The 22,374-nt window shown below is 44.2% G+C and overlaps 1 protein-coding gene across 1 annotated transcript in view; it reads left to right on the top strand.

Annotated features, from left to right (window-relative positions):
• Positions 1-761: 761 nt before the first annotated feature.
• Positions 762-22,374, top strand: part of ap1m1 (adaptor related protein complex 1 subunit mu 1) — a 55,778-nt gene continuing 34,165 nt past the window's right edge. The window contains exons 1-10 of the mRNA XM_084327504.1: positions 762-942; positions 1,565-1,721; positions 2,655-2,722; positions 5,021-5,151; positions 6,544-6,691; positions 6,914-7,040; positions 7,761-7,903; positions 12,374-12,445; positions 14,362-14,520; positions 17,514-17,639. Of these exons, the coding sequence (XP_084183630.1) occupies positions 901-942; positions 1,565-1,721; positions 2,655-2,722; positions 5,021-5,151; positions 6,544-6,691; positions 6,914-7,040; positions 7,761-7,903; positions 12,374-12,445; positions 14,362-14,520; positions 17,514-17,639 (1,173 nt within the window). The 5' untranslated portion in view covers positions 762-900. The remainder of the gene's footprint in view (positions 943-1,564; positions 1,722-2,654; positions 2,723-5,020; positions 5,152-6,543; positions 6,692-6,913; positions 7,041-7,760; positions 7,904-12,373; positions 12,446-14,361; positions 14,521-17,513; positions 17,640-22,374) is intronic.

Genomic DNA, 22,374 nt, shown 5'->3' with positions numbered 1-22,374 from the left:
GATTGATTGATTGATTGAAAACTTTATTAACAGATTGCAGAATGGGTACAGTACAGCTAAATACATACAATTGTTAAGGGGATGCAGACCAGAGAAAGACTTTCGTCTTGTTTACATCAGGGTCCCCCATTTTCAATTCATCATAACATATATGACATACATGACATACAGATAGACAGTACTGCTACATCTATACAAAATTATGACATATACCAGATTTGCAAATACAGTACTGTTTGTGATACAAAAGTTTCATACGCTGCTACCTTTTTCAGCTTCTCTATTTCAAGGCAAGGAGCGTTTGACCTACTGTCAATTTGCCACTGCACCACTGGTTCTCTCCCCTCCAGGTAGGATTGCATCCAGCTCACTGATACACAATCTAAATTGCTTTTAGCTTGTCAATCAGAATGGAGTGATTGACAGTGTCGAAGGCCTTTTGTAGGTCCAGCATGACCATGCCGCAGTATTTGCCCGCGTCCACCTCTTGTTTGATGTGGTCGTTCAAATAGTCAGTGGAGTGGGATGTTCTGAAGCCAGATTGGAATTCGTAGATTAGATTCTTGAATCCTAATAATGTACGCCTACTCCACGGCAGAATAGTCTACAGCAGCCACACTACATACCGACCAGAAATGACACATATAATATCCTTTCAATTCTGTGGAATAATCACTGGACCTCCCCACTACTACTGTACTGGTACTGGCTGGCTACTCCTGTCGGTAGGGGGCAGTAGCTCGCTCGGTGCCTATGTCAAAAGAAGGAAGGGTGTCTTTTCCATTTCAGTATTATTATGATTGAAAGTGTAGACTGCTTCATTTTAGAAAGTGGAGTCCAATATTCTCAATAAAGTGTGAAAAACGAACCCCGCCGCTATAGCGGTATAGTTTGTTCAAGATGTCTGCGAGTGCTGTGTATGTCTTGGATTTAAAAGGAAAGGTAACGGAACTCTCTATTACTGCTGGTTGGCTAAGCTAACTGGCTAACGTCAGGAATATGAATGGTTTGGCCGTTTAGTGTAGCTGACATGCTAACGTTAGCTTCGGCTTTGGTTTATATGCATTGATACGTGCTTACAACCAGCATACATAACAAGCTATTTAGCTGTCACGGCTAAACTGGGTATTTGATAAAAATAAAAATAAATACGAATGATGCTAACCAGCTACCGTCATTTATAATCACTGCGGGATAACAGTACTGTATTTGCACATCTGGTATGTCATAAATGTATAGATGTAGCAGTACTGTCTATCTGTATGTTGTGTATGTCATATGTTATGATGAATTGAAAATAGGGGACCCTGATGTAAACAAGACGAAAGTCTTTCTCTGGTCTGCATCCCCTTAACAATTGTATGTATTGAGCTGTACTGTACTGTACCTATTCTGCAATCTGTTAATAACATTTTCAATCAATCAATCAATCAATCAGGTGGCTAATAGTCCTGGGAACTAACGTTGGGTTTGCAAGAACACCAAGAGACAACGTCGCCAGCTGTTTTGAAAACGTATGGCTTGCCGGCTAGATATTTATCAGGCTATTTTGTGTTCTTTTCAGGTCCTGGTGTGTCGCAACTACCGGGGAGATGTGGACATGTCAGAGATCGAACACTTCATGACTCTCCTGATGGACGGGGAGGAGGAGGGGGCCCTCTCCCCGATCCTGTCCCACGGGGGAGTCCGCTTCATGTGGATCAAACACAACAACCTGTATCGTATCCTTGGCACTGGTCACTTCTACTTTCTCCACGCCTTTAGTTGAAGAAGGTAGAATCGGTCATGCCTTCAAACGGCGACCTCTAGGCAAAAGAGCCCCCTCTTGGTACTATGCCTTTGTTTACATTTCTTTGTTTTGTTTTGATAAATAGAATTTCAGTGGGTATATACGAGCGTGGTTGCTATTGCTGGGCACACCTCAGTCTCTAAGGTGTGGCCAGCAGTGCAAATACCCGCCCTATACCCACTCAAATCCAACCTGTATAACAAAACAAAACAAACAAATGTAAACAAAGCGCTGTACCAAGACTTTTTGCCTAGAGGTCGCCGTTTGGCGGCATGGCGGATTCTACCTTAAAACATAACCGGGCCATTCCGACCGTCTCCAGCCAAGTCTAGCAGTGTGGCTGCATTCAATTAATTTCCAATGTAAAGGAGCGTATGCAGTACCTCACGTGTACCTTGTGGCTGCACACGCTCCTCTACATCGTGTACCTTGTGGCTGCACACGCTCCTCTACATTGTGTACCTTGTGGCTGCACACGCTCCTCTACATTGTGTACATTGTGGCTGCACACGCTCCTCTACATCGTGTACCTTGTGGCTGCACACGCTCCTCTACATTGTGTACATTGTGGCTGCACACGCTCCTCTACATTGTGTACCTTGTGGCTGCCGCTGCACACGCTCCTCTACATTGTGTACCTTGTGGCTGCACACGCTCCTCTACATTGTGTACCTTGTGGCTGCACACGCTCCTCTACATCGTGTACCTTGTGGTTGCACACGCTCCTCTGCATCGGAAATGAATTGAAAGCAGCCGCGCTGCTAGACTTTGCTGCTTTGGGTGAGAACGAACCATTAGTGTTGTGTCCTCACCTGTACGGTTGGTACTGTTTTGTGTTTCCTTTCCTTAACACACATCACCTCAGTTGTTGCGACATCTAAGAAAAACGCAAGTGTCTCCTTGGTTTTCTCCTTCCTCTACAAAATTGTCCAGGTATGATTCCTCGGCCCACCGTCTCTATCCCATCTATTATGCCACAGACACACAGGACAGACACTATTCCAAAGCCATTGAGATGCTTTTGGCTCACCCGTGCAACATTCTCGGGGTCTTGTCCAGGGCGGTGTTCATGGTCAACGGTAAATGGTGCATTTATATATGTAGAGCTTTTATCCAAAGCGTTTTACAACTTATGCCTCGCGTTCACCCATTCACTCACACATTCACACACCGATGGCCAAGGCAACCATGCAACGGGAACCTTCTAATTACCAGAAGACCAGCTCTACCTCCTGAGCCACTGTCGCCCCCATTCATAAGGGTAGCTTCCCGTTGTTGATTACCTTGTTGTGAAATTACTATATTCTTTTATTGTTGTGGCAGTTTCAATTTCATGAATGGCCTAGTTTCTACATAGTATTAATGTCTGTGGCACAATACTCCTCTGATATAACAGCTTATCCACATTTCCGTGCTGATGTTGGACCTACGTACTGGCACGTGGGGAAGTCAGGACAAAGTAGAAGCTCTACTCCGACTAGGTGAGACAGAGAGAGAGGGCATCAGTGGATCACTGCAAGGATGTCATTTCCCCATCAGCAACACAGTTGTTTGTTCCTGTCGTGTTCAATGGTTTGGTTCACATTCCATGTATCGCCAACTGTAGGCTCGCCACCACTGAGCTTTAACGCCCCGACCTCCCCACTTGTCTGTACGTAGGTCCAACGTTACCAAGAAATCAGGACAAGCCGTTATCAGCAGGGTATTGTGCCACAGAAGTTAAAGGAACACGCCAACATTTTGGGAAATTAGCTTACCGTCTTCTCCAGAGAGAGACAAGAAGATGGATACCAGTTTCTAGTGGACTTGACCGATTAGCCTAGGCATTGTCCAACTAACACCTCTCCAGAAGGCTAACCGGTCATGTCCGCTTCCATTCATTGTGCTAAGCTAGGCTAATGTGCAGCCAGATAGCATTCTACTGAACGCACAGAGAAGAAACTGTTGTCGATCTTCTTGTCTCTCTCTGGAGAAGACGATAAGCTAATTTCCCAAAATGTTGGCATGTTCCTTTTAATATTGTGTAAAAACGAGGCCATTAATCAGGGGTGGGACGATACATCGATCCAGATCGATATATCGATCTATTATCAATAATCAAATAGGATCGATGCAACGTAAAAAGATCGATTCATATTACGATACTCTTATTTTGAAAATCCCGCAAGTCATATCCGCCGGCGCCCAGTATTGTGAAACTCAGCAGAGCAGCGCTACAGAGCGTCTATTTTGCGACCTGATATAAGTCTGTGCAGTTTTTCCCCCGCAACGGGTCAAATGCATCTAACATGCTTTGCATCGTCGCCATTCCTTTATGCCCACGTCGCGTTAAATATCTAAATGAACGTCACGTTGGCTGCTTAAGCTAACTAAGCTAAGCAGCTAACCGTGAGGGAACAGGAGAGAGGAGAGGGGAAGGAGGAGGGCCGGGGGCAGTCTACCTTTCTGTGGGGGACTGGGGGAGGGGCATTCTGTGTGTGCGTGTGTGTGTGTGTGTTACTGAGGATGGACAGATAATGTTGATATTTAAACATGAATACATAATAAATGTATTCATGATCATCATGCAACATAAAACAATTGTAGGAAGTTTGGGAGAGGAAGGGGTTTTAGCTTGCGTGTTGTGAGTTCCAAAACATTTTACTTAAAGTTTAAAGCTCAATATATAAAAAGTTAACAGGAGGTCTATTTGTATTAAAAACAATAGATTGTTTTTCATTTAAATGTCTGGAAGAGCTCAAAAATAAAAACATCAATTGATATTTCCGTAGCCTTTTTTTAGTTGATCTAAATGTGACTGATTGTGTTAAATGGGCACATAATATTGCCTCATATCGATCGCAGGCACCTGAATCGAATCGTATCGTATCGTGGCAGACTGTGTGATATCGGCAAATATCGTCGTATCGTTGTCCAAAGAATCGATATCGTATCGTATCGTGATGAAACTGGTGATTCCCACCCCTATTAATCATGCAATTGAAACCGCCACAACAATAAAATATACAGATGGTAGTGATTTCACAGTGAGGTAATCCACCACGGAGCAAGCCTTCTGAACGCCGCCCTGGACGACCACCCCTGGAGAATGCTGCATGGGTCAATAACGTCTCAATAGCTTGTGAATAGTGTCAGTCCAAACACTCTCTGAAGCCAGGCAGGGGCTACAGCCACGTGTAATATGATACAGTGGACAGCCGGCTTTCTAAAGCTTGTTTTTGTCCTCCTCAGGTTTTCTCAGAGTATTTCAAGGAGTTGGAAGAGGAGAGCATCAGAGATAACTTTGTTATAATCTACGAGCTGATGGACGAGTTGATGGACTTCGGCTACCCTCAGACCACTGACAGCAAAATCCTACAAGAGTGGGTATCCTTTTCAGTCATACTTGACCCCTCTCCAACCCCGCCCTCTTTTCGCGATCCTCAAACCGCGGCACGGTGGTGTAGTGGTTAACACTGTCGCCTCACAGCAAGAAGGTCCAGGGTTCGATTCCCGCTTGGGGACCAGGTTTCCGCGTTGCCAGGTACTCAGGTGGGGTATCTCCCAGGCCTTTCTGTGTGGAGTTTGCATGCTCTCCCCGTGCTCGCAAGGGTTTCGCCCCCGATAAGAGAAACCCAATGGAAAAACATGCACAAACAGATCGCTAACGCTGTCGCGTCCCTGACGAAGACGGGCAGGAGCACTTGGATTGGTCCCTGGGGCGCGGTAACTAAAAACAAATGCATGTGTGTGTGTGCCGCCCATTGCATGTGTGTCCTTCATGCCGAATAAAGACCTGCATTAAATTAAATCGCAACTGTTGCTTTCCTCGGACAAGGAAAGCAACAGCTGTGATTGGAAGGTCAAGAAAAGCAAGAATAGAATACTTTATTGATCCTGAGGGAAATTCAGCACTACAGATCGCTCACAATAAACATTTAGCTAGTCAAAAATCACAAATAAGAATAAAAATACAGTCAGGGGTATACATTCTAAAATACACAGCCAAAAATGTACAGTAATACATGTGTACAACAATAATATGTGTTATGTGATATGCCAGAGTTTGCACGGTCACTGTGCTTAGTGAGGCACAGTACTGCGTTGTATAGTCTGATGGCTGAAGGTCTGGAGATTATGTTAATATAATCCCAGCATTCTCTTGACACGAGTAAAATCAGAAATTCCTTTATTAATCCCCTTGGGGAAATTCAAGTGTCATAGCAGCATAGCGGGGGGGGGGGGGTACAAGTAGGATAGGTATTAATGATAATAGAACATAGAGCAAAGTGCAAGTAGTAATGATAACAGTAGTAGTGAACTGTAGTGAGTGGCAGGATCAGACGGTACAAGCACTTATGTTGCTAAATCAACCAAAAGTAAGGAAAGAAAGTAGCAAGAGAAACAATAAAAAAAAAAGTCTGTCACAGGGTACAGTCCACAGTGGTTGGGTACCAAAATGGTTGAGAACAACACTTGACATTCAATGAGGAACATGTGCTATTAAAGATGGTTGTGTATTTTCTTTTTACAAAGTTACTCATCTTCTACAAATATCCTTTTCACCCAAGTTGACTGTATTTGTCAACATATAGCAGGCTAGTTGTGCAACTCCCCAGTGTTCTCTAAGTATAGCCATAGTTCAGACACTCCTTCAGTAAACATGAGTTTCTCCTTTTCTTTGATGCTTGTCGTAGGGCTCCTGTGTGCCCAGACAGCCCCTTCACTGGCTTCCGGTTTTGTTTACATTTTGTCCTTGTCCCCCCCCCCCCCAGATACATCACCCAGGAGGGACACAAGCTGGACACCGGGGCCCCTCGCCCCCCCGCCACGGTCACCAACGCCGTCTCCTGGAGGTCAGAGGGCATCAAGTACAGGAAGAATGAGGTCTTCCTGGACGTCATTGAGTCAGTCAACCTGCTGGTAGGAGCCGCTGGCTTTAGAAGCCTGACCGGGGGGGGGGGGGGGGGGGGTTTGCTGGTGGGGGAGCTTGTAAACGTCCTTGTGTGTGTGTGTCAGTCCGCGGGGGGTGTGCTCAGCCCTCTCGCTGTTTGTGTGTGTTGTGTGTGAACAGATGCTTTCCTCGAATTCACCAGGGCTGCTAAAACTGTATATTTCATTCCGTCTGTATTCCTGTCTCTCAAGGTCAGCGCCAATGGTAACGTCCTGCGCAGTGAGATCGTCGGCTCCATCAAGATGCGCGTGTTCCTGTCGGGGATGCCTGAGCTGCGGCTGGGTCTCAACGACAAGGTTCTGTTCGAGAACACTGGACGTGAGTTCCCCCCCCCCCTCCCCCTGCACCGACCACCACGTCGGGGTACGCTCTTCCTCCCGCTGTGTGACCCCCGCGCCCCCTGACCCTCTCCCTGTCCTCTTCCTCCCTCTGTGTGATGCCCGCGCCCCCTGACCCGCTCCCTGTCCTCTTCCTCCCTCTGTGTGATGCCCGCGCCCCCTGACCCGCTCCCTGTCCTCTTCCTCCCTCTGTGTGATGCCCGCGCCCCCTGACCCGCTCCCTGTCCTCTTCCTCCCTCTGTGTGATGCCCGCGCCCCCTGACCCGCTCCCTGTCCTCTTCCTCCCGCTGTGTGATGCCCGCGCCCCCTAACCCGCTCCCTGTCCTCTTCCTCCCGCTGTGTGATGCCCGCGCCCCCTGACCCGCTCCCTGTCCTCTTCCTCCCTCTGTGTGACCCCCCCTGACCCGCTCCCTGTCCTCTTCCTCCCTCTGTGTGACCCCCCTGACCCGCTCCCTGTCCTCTTCCTCCCTCTGTGTGACCCCCCTGACCCGCTCCCTGTCCTCTTCCTCCCTCTGTGTGACCCCCCTGACCCGCTCCCTGTCCTCTTCCTCCCTCTGTGTGACCCCCCTGACCCGCTCCCTGTCCTCTTCCTCCCTCTGTGTGACCCCCGCGCCCCCTGACCCGCTCCCTGTCCTCTTCCTCCCTCTGTGTGATGCCCGCGCCCCCTGACCCGCTCCCTGTCCTCTTCCTCCCTCTGCAGGAGGGAAGAGTAAATCTGTGGAGCTCGAGGATGTCAAGTTCCACCAGTGCGTCCGTCTGTCTCGCTTCGAGAACGACCGGACCATCTCCTTCATCCCCCCCGACGGAGAGTTCGAGCTCATGTCCTATCGCCTCAACACTCACGTGAGTACCAGCTGTTATAGTACCAGCTGTTACGGTACCAGCTGTTATAGTACCAGCTGTTATAGTACCAGCTGTTATAGTACCAGCTGTTATAGTACCAGCTGTTATAGTACCAGCTGTTACGGTACCAGCTGTTATAGTACCAGCTGTTATAGTACCAGCTGTTATAGTACCAGCTGTTATAGTACCAGCTGTTATAGTACCAGCTGTTATAGTACCAGCTGTTATAGTACCAGCTGTTACGGTACCAGCTGTTACAGTACCAGCTGTTACAGTACCAGCTGTTATAGTACCAGCTGTTACAGTACCAGCTGTTACAGTACCAGCTGTTATAGTACCAGCTGTTATAGTACCAGCTGTTATAGTACCAGCTGTTATAGTACCAGCTGTTACGGTACCAGCTGTTATAGTACCAGCTGTTATAGTACCAGCTGTTATAGTACCAGCTGTTATAGTACCAGCTGTTATAGTACCAGCTGTTACGGTACCAGCTGTTACAGTACCAGCTGTTACAGTACCAGCTGTTATAGTACCAGCTGTTACAGTACCAGCTGTTACAGTACCAGCTGTTATAGTACCAGCTGTTATAGTACCAGCTGTTACGGTACCAGCTGTTACAGTACCAGCTGTTACGGTACCAGCTGTTATAGTACCAGCTGTTATAGTACCAGCTGTTATAGTACCAGCTGTTACAGTACCAGCTGTTACAGTACCAGCTGTTACAGTACCAGCTGTTACGGTACCAGCTGTTACGGTACCAGCTGTTACAGTACCAGCTGTTACAGTACCAGCTGTTACGGTACCAGCTGTTATAGTACCAGCTGTTATAGTACCAGCTGTTATAGTACCAGCTGTTACGGTACCAGCTGTTACGGTACCAGCTGTTATAGTACCAGCTGTTATAGTACCAGCTGTTATAGTACCAGCTGTTACGGTACCAGCTGTTATAGTACCAGCTGTTACGGTACCAGCTGTTATAGTACCAGCTGTTATAGTACCAGCTGTTATAGTACCAGCTGTTACAGTACCAGCTGTTACAGTACCAGCTGTTACAGTACCAGCTGTTATAGTACCAGCTGTTATAGTACCAGCTGTTATGGTACCAGCTGTTATGGTACCAGCTGTTACGGTACCAGCTGTTACAGTACCAGCTGTTATAGTACCAGCTGTTATAGTACCAGCTGTTATAGTACCAGCTGTTATGGTACCAGCTGTTACGGTACCAGCTGTTACGGTACCAGCTGTTATAGTACCAGCTGTTATAGTACCAGCTGTTACCGTACCAGCTGTTACAGTACCAGCTGTTACAGTACCAGCTGTTACCGTACCAGCTGTTACAGTACCAGCTGTTACAGTACCAGCTGTTACAGTACCAGCTGTTATAGTACCAGCTGTTACCGTACCAGCTGTTACGGTACCAGCTGTTACAGTACCAGCTGTTATAGTACCAGCTGTTATAGTACCAGCTGTTATAGTACCAGCTGTTACCGTACCAGCTGTTACAGTACCAGCTGTTATAGTACCAGCTGTTACAGTACCAGCTGTTACCGTACCAGCTGTTATAGTACCAGCTGTTACGGTACCAGCTGTTATAGTACCAGCTGTTATAGTACCAGCTGTTATAGTACCAGCTGTTATAGTACCAGCTGTTACCGTACCAGCTGTTACAGTACCAGCTGTTATAGTACCAGCTGTTATGGTACCAGCTGTTATAGTACCAGCTGTTATAGTACCAGCTGTTACAGTACCAGCTGTACCAGCTGTTATAGTACCAGCTGTTACAGTACCAGCTGTTATAGTACCAGCTGTTATAGTACCAGCTGTTACAGTACCAGCTGTTACAGTACCAGCTGTTATAGTACCAGCTGTTATAGTACCAGCTGTTATAGTACCAGCTGTTACAGTACCAGCTGTTACAGTACCAGCTGTTATAGTACCAGCTGTTACAGTACCAGCTGTTACAGTGCCAGCTGTTATAGTACCAGCTGTTATAGTACCAGCTGTTATTGTACCAGCTGTTATAGTACCAGCTGTTACAGTACCAGCTGTTACAGTACCAGCTGTTACAGTACCAGCTGTTATAGTACCAGCTGTTATAGTACGAGCTGTTACAGTACCAGCTGTTATAGTACCAGCTGTTATTGTACCAGCTGTTACAGTACCAGCTGTTACAGTGCCAGCTGTTATAGTACCAGCTGTTATAGTACCAGCTGTTACAGTACCAGCTGTTACAGTGCCAGCTGTTATAGTACCAGCTGTTATAGTACCAGCTGTTATAGTACCAGCTGTTATTGTACCAGCTGTTACAGTACCAGCTGTTACAGTACCAGCTGTTACAGTACCAGCTGTTACAGTACCAGCTGTTATAGTACCAGCTGTTACAGTACCAGCTGTTATAGTACCAGCTGTTACAGTACCAGCTGTTATAGTACTAGCTGTTATAGTACCAGCTGTTATAGTACCAGCTGTTACAGTACCAGCTGTTACAGTACCAGCTGTTATAGTACCAGCTGTTACAGTACCAGCTGTTATAGTACCAGCTGTTACAGTACCAGCTGTTACAGTACCAGCTGTTACAGTACCAGCTGTTATAGTACCAGCTGTTATAGTACCAGCTGTTACAGTACCAGCTGTTATAGTACCAGCTGTTACAGTACCAGCTGTTACAGTACCAGCTGTTATAGTACCAGCTGTTACAGTACCAGCTGTTACAGTACCAGCTGTTACAGTACCAGCTGTTACCGTACCAGCTGTTATAGTACCAGCTGTTATAGTACCAGCTGTTATAGTACCAGCTGTTATAGTACCAGCTGTTACAGTACCAGCTGTTATAGTACCAGCTGTTATGGTACCAGCTGTTACGGTACCAGCTGTTACGGTACCAGCTGTTATAGTACCAGCTGTTATAGTACCAGCTGTTACGGTACCAGCTGTTACAGTACCAGCTGTTATAGTACCAGCTGTTACAGTACCAGCCATCGCTGCTGAATTTGTATCTAGGACATTCAGCGTTTCTCATCTATCAATTGTGTTATTATTTCAAGGGATTTTCTTTATATTGTGAATCACACACTGTTTTTTTGGTCAAAATTAATGACGGGGGCAGTAAATATTAAGTCTGATTTCTCACAAAATGGTTTCTGAAAGGTTTTAGAATGTCACACTTCCCATTACCCTGCAGGTCAATATGGGAATAACACATGATTTTAGTCAAATGTACCTATTATAAGCTGCAGCCGGGGATTACCCTGCAATGAAACGTCTGAGAAAAGGGTCCATTACGTTTGGTTTTGCAACCTGTTTCCATACACATGTGACTGCATGTGCTGATTGTAGTAATGTCCCTTACCCAATAGGGGGCGATCATGTCATGTGTCATGTGAGATTGGTTCAGTGAGGGTGATCTTTTTAATGTTGTCGCCTTTGGATTGAATCTTCAGACTATAATAGTATATATAACAAACTATAGCCATATACATAGTATATATAACAGACTATAACCATATACATCCATATACATTGAACAGACTATAACCTATACATCCATATACATACTGTATATAACATACTGTCTATAACCATATACATAGTATATATAACAAACTATAGCCATATACATTGAACAGACTGACTATAACCTATACATCCATATACATACTGTATATATAACATACTGTCTATAACCATATACATAGTATATATAACATACTATAACCATATACATAGTATATATATAACAGATTATAACCATATACATTCAACATACTATAACCTATATACATCCATATACATACTGTATATATAACATACTATAACCATATACATCCATATACATAGTATATATAACAGACTATAATCGTATACATCCATATAGAATAGAAATACTTTTATTATCCAGAGGGAAATTTGACACTGCAAATCGCTCACATTAAACATTTAGACCATATGCATAGTATAACAGAATAGCCATATGCATAGTATATATAACAGATTATAACCATATATATATAGTATAACAGACTATAGCCATATGCATAGTATATATAACAGACTATAACCATGTACATAGATTTTCTTTGAAGTTTCACACAAATCTCATTACCCACAGACAGTAAGTTGTTAGTTAATTGTAATTGTAAGTGTAAATTGACATTCAAAGTTAAAAACAGTAGAGACTGCAATTGACCTATCTAAAACCCTGCCCTCTTTTCTTGATCCTCATCAAAACTGTTGCTTTTCTCAGACAAGGAAAGCAACAGTTGTGATGGGAAGATCAAGAAAAGAGGGCAGGGTTTGAGATAGGTCAGTGACGTGGAACATTGACACTTGACATTGACATCGCCATTGACTGTACAACACAAGCACATTGAACAGTTTGAACAAAAAAAAAACATCTAAGTGGACTGAAGTTCATCTGAAGGCTTGATATATGGATTTGAATTGAGTAAAATATCAGCGTTCTCTCCTCAGGTGAAGCCTTTGATCTGGATCGAGTCCGTCATTGAGAAGCACTCCCACAGTCGAATAGAGTACATGATAAAGGTCGGTCACTCGCTCTCTCTTCTACATTCATTGCACTAGGGCTGACCCCTATTAGTCGACTAATCGGTCAAAAGGAGCCGTAGTCGACTGCCAACCTCTTAGTGGAATAAAAAATTATTATTATTATTATTATAAAAATATATATATTTTTGTATCATTCTTTCCAAAAGAAAAGAGGCCTAGAAGCGTGGCTAACGCTAATGGCACGCATACCAGAGGCTAACTGCCTACGAAAACAGGCACAGACGCACTGAAAGAGGATTTCACCCATCTAATGAACACACTAGACTAGACAAATATCAAGATGTATCCATCAGTGGACCAATTGCATGCTTTTGCAGAGGACAAGAAGCCTTCAGTCGACTCCTTCAGACATTAACACTTTCAGTGCCGTTCACGTAGATCTACGGTTCTGTCATCCGATCGTTGAGTGCCGGAAACGTAGATCTACGTTTCTGTCACGGTATTTATTTTATTATCTATATCCATTCATAATTCAGCAGGGCACCTTGTGCATACTGTTCTGAGTGTGTCTAAGCTGGCAGACGGTATTATACCGCCCTCTAACGCCTTCGGCCAGTAATGCACCCGGTTAGAAATGGGTTCGTTTATTTTCTATACCGAGCTGCGGCGTGGGGGCGGGTCCTAAACACTCCGGCAAAACACACGCTTATAGGGATGGCTTGGACAACTGATCCCGCCCGCCCGTAGCAATGCCCAATAACGTCGGAGGGACGACCGCTGTGGATAACTGGAATGGCGATGAGATTGTTGGATTCTTTTTTTTTCATTACTTCAGAGACCAGGTAAGGACACTATATATGAAAGCTTGCGTTGATCTGATATTTATTTCTACTGCGATTGAAGCTATATGTGTTTATGTGTCTGGCTGTTCTGCCGTTGGGATGCAGGAGGGGGGGGGCGCCGGTCTAAACAACATTGCGTGCACCACAAAGGATAATAGTGATGATCTAGCGTTGATTTCAGGAAGATCCGATAATCAGGCGAAAAATTACCGTGTTTATTGAATTACACACAAACGCTGTTTTCGTGTCTTTTCCCTGGAATTGCTCAGAAGCGGCCGGACTATGTTCATATTCAAAACGGAAATGTACGGATGAAAAAATTATCTGTTTTTTGCACGTTGACCAGAAGTAGCTCAATGAGACTCAAGGGCGTTATTAGACCCATAGCGATACTATAAAATATAGGTTTAGTTCTACAAACTACAACTACGTTTACATGGGGTTAATGGGCGGCACGGAAGTGGTCACTTCCCGGAAGGGACGTGGCACTCAATGTGTTAAGCACCCCCCACAGCCCAAATGGAATGATAAAAAAATAAATACAAAATTTAAAACAATATTACTGGTATACTTTTTTTTATTTTTTTGTCTACTAATAGTAGACTAACGGCAAATTTTGGCCAATCATAGTCGACTATCCAAATCCTTAGTCGGGGACAGCCCTACATTGCACACAGCCACACACACCCACATGCACACACTCACTTTATAAACATTCATTCACTTTAGACATTTTAAACACTTTTTAACACCACACCATATTTTATCTATTGTATCCATTTATTACTAAAAAGATTTGCACTACATCTCTACCTCATTTTAGAAATGTGCTTGCATTTTGTACTTTAGTTTTGTATATTGTTTGGTCTTTATTCTTTTTATACTTTTTTTTACTGTATGAAGCACAATCTCAGGAGGCTCATACAGAACCAAGCATTTCACTGTAATGTACATGTACCTCATATGTGACAAATAAAACAAAACATGAATCTTGAAAACTTCTCCCGTTGTCGGTCACCATGCCAGCCGTAACATTGTTGTCACACACACCACTACACACCGTTTGAGCGGCAGCTAACGGTCGACTCTCCCTGCTCTCCGTCCTCTCAGGCTAAGAGTCAGTTCAAGAGGCGCTCCACGGCCAACAACGTAGAAATCCACATTCCTGTGCCGACGGACGCCGACTCGCCCAAGTTCAAGACCACGGTGGGCAGCGTGAAGTGGGTCCCTGAGGCCAGCGAGATCGTCTGGTCCATCAAGTCCTTCCCCGTGAGTGGAGCGATTATTCACTTTTGAGTGTCATTCAGGTGGTGAAGAGAAGGTTAGCGGAGCAGGGCTCGTGACCAGAAGGTCGCCGGTTTGATCCCCCCGGACCGGCGGGGAGGGGAAGATGAGATGAGATATTCTTTTATTGATCCCCTTGGGGGAATTCAAGTGTCATAGCGGGAGGGGGGAGGGGAGGTACACGTATGGGCAGGGTAAGAGTAGAAATATGTAAATATAGGCAATACAATTGTATCTAAATATAAAAATATGAGAAAAAATAAACCGTGTAAACAATATAATTAAGATAAGATATTCCTTTATTGATCCCATTGGGGAAATTCAGGCAGCATGGGGGGGGGGGGGGGTACATGTAGTATAAGACATGGTACAGGTGACATAATTATAGTACAGTGGAGAAGTAAAAAAAAAATCAATAAAAAAGCAGTGTAAACAATATAACAAATCAATATAATTAACTCTGGACATGTGCGTATGGGCAACAAGGTGCGAGATGAGGGTATGTATGCCCTCTGTTATATTTGCCCTACAATAAATAGTTACAATATATAATCTAATAATCTAAATCTAATCTAATATATGATCAAAAAATGCTAAATGTATACAGTATTCACATAAGGTACGGTATGCATAAGGTCATTTTAGGTGGGAGTCGGCTACTAGGTGGTTCCTAGTAGTTGGATGTCTGGCAGCAGTCGCTGCCCACTGTTGTGGAGCCTGATGGCCGCTGGTATGAAGGACTGGCCGAGGCGGTTAGTTGAGTGTCGGGGGGGTACGAGTCTGTGACTGAACGTGCTTCTCATCTTGACTAGCTCGTCATAGAGGGGGTGGGAGCGATTCTCCAGGATAGCAGCCAGCTTCCTTCTCATCCACCTCTCTGCCACCACCTCTAGTCTGACCAGCTCGACTCCCACCACGGAGCTAGCCTTCCTCACCAGCTTGTTCAGTTTGTTGGTGTCCCTCGAGTTAATTAACTCTGAATATAAGAATATGAGTAGGGTTGCCGCGGTGATGGGACATCTCCCATGACTAATAAACTCATGACAGCACCAGTATTACCGATAACGCCAGACATTTTACAAAATTATGCTCAATATCTGCAGAGCGCTTACTTTAATCTTTAATGTCATGCAGCTACATTGATCCACTGTTTGTTCGTCTGTCTGTTTTTTATAATTATTTTTATTCATTAGTAGTATCCATTTGTTGGACAGACGGACTTGACATTAGGTTCTAATTTACAAATGCCAACGAACAATAATACCTTCTGTAAATTTTCTATCTGTTCATTGACGGGTAACAGCCTTATTTATAGTGCATTGCACAAACATACTGTTGCTGGTCTGGACTGGTCCTCCGAGATCCTCTCCAGTCAAGCTTTCACTGCTGCAGCGTTTAATGCGAAAGATTGCTAAATCCTCCGCCATCGTCGTATCTAGAGCTTTCTTTCTCTCCTTCACATGAAGTTAAATCTAGTCTAAGAGTGAAAGTGAAAGCTACTCTGTCTGTACTCTATAAAGTTGCTCTACTGTCCGTGCAGACCGGCGCAGACACATTTGTTTATAATGTTGTCTGACTAAGTACTGATAACAAATGTACAGTTTACAGTTTTTTTTATTTGATGGATGTGGGTACTTATGCGAAAATGAACTAATGCCTGAAGACAGATTAACCACAGACTACCGCAGCAAGCCTATAGGGGAAGTGATTGAATAACTCCCACTCTCAGTACCCACCGCTGAAGTGCTCTTGAGCAAGGCACCCCCAACTGCTCCAGTGGAGCTGCTCAGTGGTCAACAGTGTCAGACTGTGGTTGTACTGGGCAGCTTCTAGAGGCCAACAGTGTCAGACTATGGTTGTACTGGGCAGCTCCTAGTGGTCAACAGTGTCAGACTGTGGTTGTACTGGGCAGCTTCTAGAGGCCAACAGTGTCAGACTATGGTTGTACTGGGCAGCTCCTAGTGGTCAACAGTGTCAGACTGTGGTTGTACTGGGCAGCTCCTAGTGGTCAACAGTGTCAGACTGTGGTTGTACTGGAAAGCTCCTAGTGGTCAACAGTGTCAGACTGTGGTTGTACTGGAAAGCTCCTAGTGGTCAACAGTGTCAGACTGTGGTTGTACTGGGCAGCTCCTAGTGGTCAACAGTGTCAGACTGTGGTTGTACTGGGCAGCTCCTAGTGGTCAACAGTGTCAGACTGTGGTTGTACTGGGCAGCTTCTAGGGGCCAACAGTGTCAGACTGTGGTTGTACTGGGCAGCTCCTAGTGGTCAACAGTGTCAGACTGTGGTTGTACTGGGCAGCTTCTAGGGGCCAACAGTGTCAGACTGTGGTTGTACTGGGCAGCTCCTAGTGGTCAACAGTGTCAGACTGTGGTTGTACTGGGCAGCTTCTAGGGGCCAACAGTGTCAGACTGTGGTTGTACTGGGCAGCTCTTAGTGGTCAACAGTGTCAGACTGGTTGTACTGGGCAGCTCCCAGGTGTGAATGTGTTGAACTGTGTGAGTGTGAAGCAGGGCATTGCTGAAAAAGAGTAAATAAAGGTTAAAATAAATAAATAGATTAAATATATCAATGAGTCAACTATGATATTCCTTTATTGATCCCCTTGGGGAAATTCGGGGCATCATAGCAGCACGGGGGGGGGGGGGGGGTACAGGTATGGGCAGGGTAATAGTAGAAAGACATTAATATAGGCAATTTGAGTATAAGATATTCCTTTATTGATCCCCTTGGGGAAATTCGGCAGCACAGGGGAGGGGAGGTACAGGTATGGGCAGGGTAATAGTAGAAATGCATTAATATAGGTACCGGTAATACAATTTGATCTGAATATAAAAATATGAGACAATAAACAGTATAATTAACTCTGAATAATGAGTATCAGTCAGATGGTTACCAAACACTATGACAATTCAAGTTTCAAGGCGAAAGGATACGTGTGCTGCTCTGTGTTTAATGTGGTGGTTTTGACTCCCAACAGGGTGGAAAGGAGTATCTGATGAGAGCTCACTTCGGCCTGCCCAGCGTGGAGGCGGAGGACAAAGAGGGGAAGCCGCCCATCAGCGTCAAGTTCGAGATCCCTTATTTCACCACCTCAGGCATCCAGGTCTGTCCTTCAGCATAACATCACATTAACACAACATAACATCCAGGTCTGTCCTTCAGCATAACATTAACACAGCATAACATCCAGGTCTGTCCTTCAGCATAACATTAACACAACATAACATCCAGGTCTGTCCTTCAGCATAACATCACATTAACACAACTTATTACATGGCGTTTTCACATTCGCCGAAATGCTTGCTTGTGATTGGTCAATAGCGCTCGTCAGAGGTCCGATATTACTCGATAACGGACCTCTGCCGAACAATAATGACCGCTGTGCGCAGCTGGACCAATCAAGCCCACTACACACACTGTATCAGTGCTGCTCAGCATATGCACAGCTGCACTCAGTCATGCAATCAGACCACAGACCTGCCGGCTGCCGATAATAATAATCACTTAATTTGGGCTGACAGAGCCACAGAACAACTGCGTCTGCATTTGATCTCGTCTTGTCGATGAATTAGGTATATTGTTAGTAAGTTAGCCATGTAATAAGCGGGATAATGTATAGCCTATACTCGGTCATTGTCGCAAAATAATTGACCTTCACTGACGTTTAAAACACCTCGGCTGCGCATCGGTGTTCTAAACTCTGTGTCGGTCAATTATTTTGCGACAATGACCTCGTAGCTATACATTATCCCTTACATAACATCCAGGCCTGTCCTTCAGCATAACATTAACACAACATAACATCCAGGTCTGTCCTTCAGCATAACATAACATTAACACAACATAAGTTATAACATCCAGGTCTGTCCTTCAGCATAACATCACATTAACACAACATAACATCCAGGTCTGTCCTTCAGCATAACATCACATTAACACAACATAACATCCAGGTCTGTCCTTCAGCATAACATTAACACAACATAAAATCCAGGGCCCTATTCCCCGTACTTGGTTCAACTAAGTCGATCAAAAGTCCCATTATCCAGATTCAATTAACCTTATGTTTGAATCCGCGAAGGTGGATTCAGTCTCGTTAATTTGAACCAGACTTGATACTCAGGATCATTGCGCGCGGCCGCCTCAGCTGAAAAGACAGCAGGTGTCGATCGCAGAAATCCTGATTTTCTAACTGCATTGATTGATTTAAAACTTTATTAACAGATTGCAGAATGGGTACAATACAGTACGGCTCAATAGCCTCGCCGACAAGTTAAATGCATAATCTGGCTAATGTTAAGTCCCTCATTACCCCAATCAATCAGATTATATTTCTTTAAATGTGCCTGATGGCAGTAGGCTTAATGGAATGAATAATCGAATGAGATCTATTGCTAGCGAAAATAATTACCGGTAGTTAAACTCTTTCAGAATAAGTAGATACAAACAAGCCCAAAGAGTATCTAATTGATATGAATTAATATATGCTTATGAGGATATCTGTACTGTATGCGCTCGGCTTAGGTATCATGTACTTTATATATAAACACAGTTTTCAAGGCGCGACCCCCGAAATAACGTGTCAGAGAGGCTTGGAGCCGGCTATACAGTTAACAGTTTCACTATTAATCAGGTTTTAATCTGTTTTTCGGACATAATCCATACATGCATTGAATTGATTAACCTTTGGTTTATACCAGTGACACGTTCATCATCAGATAACAGTGCTTGAACAGATACATGCATTTTCTCAAATGCATTAATGTCAATGGCTCATTCAATTTCTCAAATCAGTCAAACAGCGCATCTCATCAGACATTTTAATCCCAGTTACAATATCACAATAACGTTTGAGTGACAGTGATACAATTCAACAATCCACAGATTCAGATTCCTCGTAATTCATAATCCACAATCCACGCATAGACTAGGGGTGGGAATCACCAGTTTCATCACAATACGATATCGATTCTTTGGACAACGATACGATATTTTCCGATATCACAAAGTCTGCCACGATACGATACGATTCGATTCAGGTGCATCAGTAACATTTAAATAAATTAAAAAGGCAATGGAAATATCATTTGACATTTTTATTTTTGATCGCTTCCAGACATTTAATTTTTTTTGTTTTGTTTTTCTTTTTTTCCGATATTAACACTTTGGCTGCCATGGGTTAAATTCATTATCAACCGTAGGTTGCCGGCTCTATTTGTCTATGGAGAAATTCCCCTTCTTTGCAGGGCTATAACTTTTTAAATTATATTGCTACATTGCCATTATTAGGGCCCATTCAAAGTCCTATATGTATTGTTCATTGTGTAGCAACGTTAAACTTTTTCATTCACATATTCATAGTAAAGTATGGTCTAATGTATAAGTATGTTTTCATCTCTTTTTGCAGCTTTCTCCAGAACGTGATCTATAGCCCCAAATACATTATATTGATGATGCAATACAGTTTTATGGCAATCAGCGCGATATAAAAAATTCCAACTAGACGTACTTCTAGAAGTTACTACACGTCATCTGATGTTGACCGGATGGGCTAGGGGGCGTTTATAATTCCGTGGGCAGCGTTATACCAATCATCTAATGTGGGTCAAATGTTGATAATAGCAGTTAGTATCGAAGACGGTAACGTTACACGCTAAAACTCACCCCAGTCTCCGCGCGCCGTTGGGCGATCATCGTAGAGTAGACATTTTATCATTATGGGATGGCGATTTACCCGGTCCATCTCCAGCTTGTATAATGGTATATACGTCCAAATCATGTTGTTTATCGAGTTATTGGCAATCGATCGCTGTGTAGTGTGACGAGCCAGAGTCCCGGGACATGTACCGAGTGCCCGGAAGTAATACGGCCGTCCAGCAAAACCTCTACTGCGCTTCCTGTTAAGCGATTGCGCCGATCGGCCACCAGATGGCGCTCCTGAACCGCCAGAGAGCTCAGTGGGTCCTCCTGGTGGATCTCAGGCCAGCGGAGGGGAAATATGAATCCGGTCCCAGATTTTTGAAATATTGATATCAAAGACGCTTTAAAGCGTCTTCGGCAACTTGAGCATGGCCGGGAATGACGTGTTTAAGCGTTTTTAGGCAGTCAAAGTGTTAATATCTTATCACAGCGCTGTATTTTGGCTGGAAAAGGCATATTGGGAGTCAGAAGGTGCAGTACCGGCCTCTCGAGAATGCAGTAACCCCCCCTCCTTCCCAGTCCCTAGTGGACCTCTGCTGCTCTCTCTATCAGCTTAGCTTAGTTAGCTCACGCTAACGCAACGTTAATTTAGGTATTTAACGCGACGTGGGCATAAAGGAATGGCGAGGATGGAAAGCATGTTAGATGCATTTGACCCCTTGTGGGGAAAAAACCAACGGGTACTTATTTCGGGCAAAATAGGCGGACTCTGAAGCAATGCTGTCTAACGTCTACACACGCTGAGCTGTGCTGAGCTACTGTTGTTGTTGCAGCCAGCCGGGTGGATATGCTCACGAGGGGATTTTCAAAATAAGAGTATCGCAATATGAATCGATCTTTTTACGTTGCATCGATCCTATTTGATAATTGATAATAGATCGATATATCGATCTGGATCGATGTATCGTCCCACCCCTAGCATAGACACTTCAATTTATGCTTGAATGAAACACAATCCGGGCGCTCCGTTAAGCAAATACATCCACAGCAGAGAATATGAAACTAATCAGAGCCAAACGCCCGATAGGTTTCATTTAGTAAAAATATCCCTGCGGGATTCACATTTGCAATGTGCCGTTATTAAAATAACCACATGCAGTGTGTATCGCGACTCCGAGCTCCGTATCCGTATAAATATGACGTGCATTATTTAGGACAAAGTAAATCTATAGGCTGAATATGATTTATTATCAGCATTTTAGGTCTATTATTTTACATTTCAAAAGCCCCCTCTAGGAAAACGAAGCACAAAAACATAATTCAGAATGGTATAATGTAGATCTACACTGTGATAATTATTTCAGGAAACGAGCTGGCATTTCTTTGCGTGGGTGTGGCCATGGTTCATCCAGCTAACTGAATTTAACCCTGCTCCGGACCAGGTTCAAACTTTCTGATCTGTTACCATGGCGATTTAGAAAATCCGACGTCGGGGAACGGAAATGTCTGGCTTAAGTCAAGCTATGCTGAAAATTATCCGGCTAACTCAGTTAGCCAGGTACGGGGAATAGGGCCCAGGTCTGTCCTTCAGCATAACATAACATTAACACAACATAAGTTATAACATCCAGGTCTGTCCTTCAGCATCACATTAACACAACATAACATCCAGTGTTTTGATTGATTGATTGAACATTTTATTAACAGATTGCAGAATGGGTACAATACAGTACGGCTCAATACACACAATTGTTAAGGGGTTGCAGACCAGAGAAAGACGTTTGTCTTGTTTACATCAGGGTCCCCCATTTTCAATTCATAGTGACATTTATGACATAGGGACATATATGACATACAGATACAGGTATATAGTACTGTTACATTTGTCACATATACGATATGCAAATATACAGTACTGTTACCCAGAGATCCTAACAGTAAATATATACATATGATGAGGAGGAGACTGTACATTAGGAGGGGGTGGGGGTGGGTGGTAAAAAATATATACATACGGTGGGGAGGAGACTGTCCATTGGGGGGGGGTTGGACATTTACGGTGGCCAGTTTCGAATGGCAGCCTCCCGTAGGTGCTCTTTGAGAGCGGTTTTGAATGTGGGTAGGGAATAGGATTCAAATTTTTTTACGGCTTTGGGTAGGGCCTTCCACATTGTTGTGGCATAACGTGTTTAGTCCCT

Source organism: Notolepis coatsorum (assembly GCF_963971535.1).
Source record: "Notolepis coatsorum genome assembly, chromosome: 13".
NCBI lineage: Eukaryota > Metazoa > Chordata > Actinopteri > Aulopiformes > Paralepididae > Notolepis > Notolepis coatsorum.
Note: the sequence above shows the minus strand (reverse complement) of the source record. Positions and strands in the feature narration are given on the sequence as shown.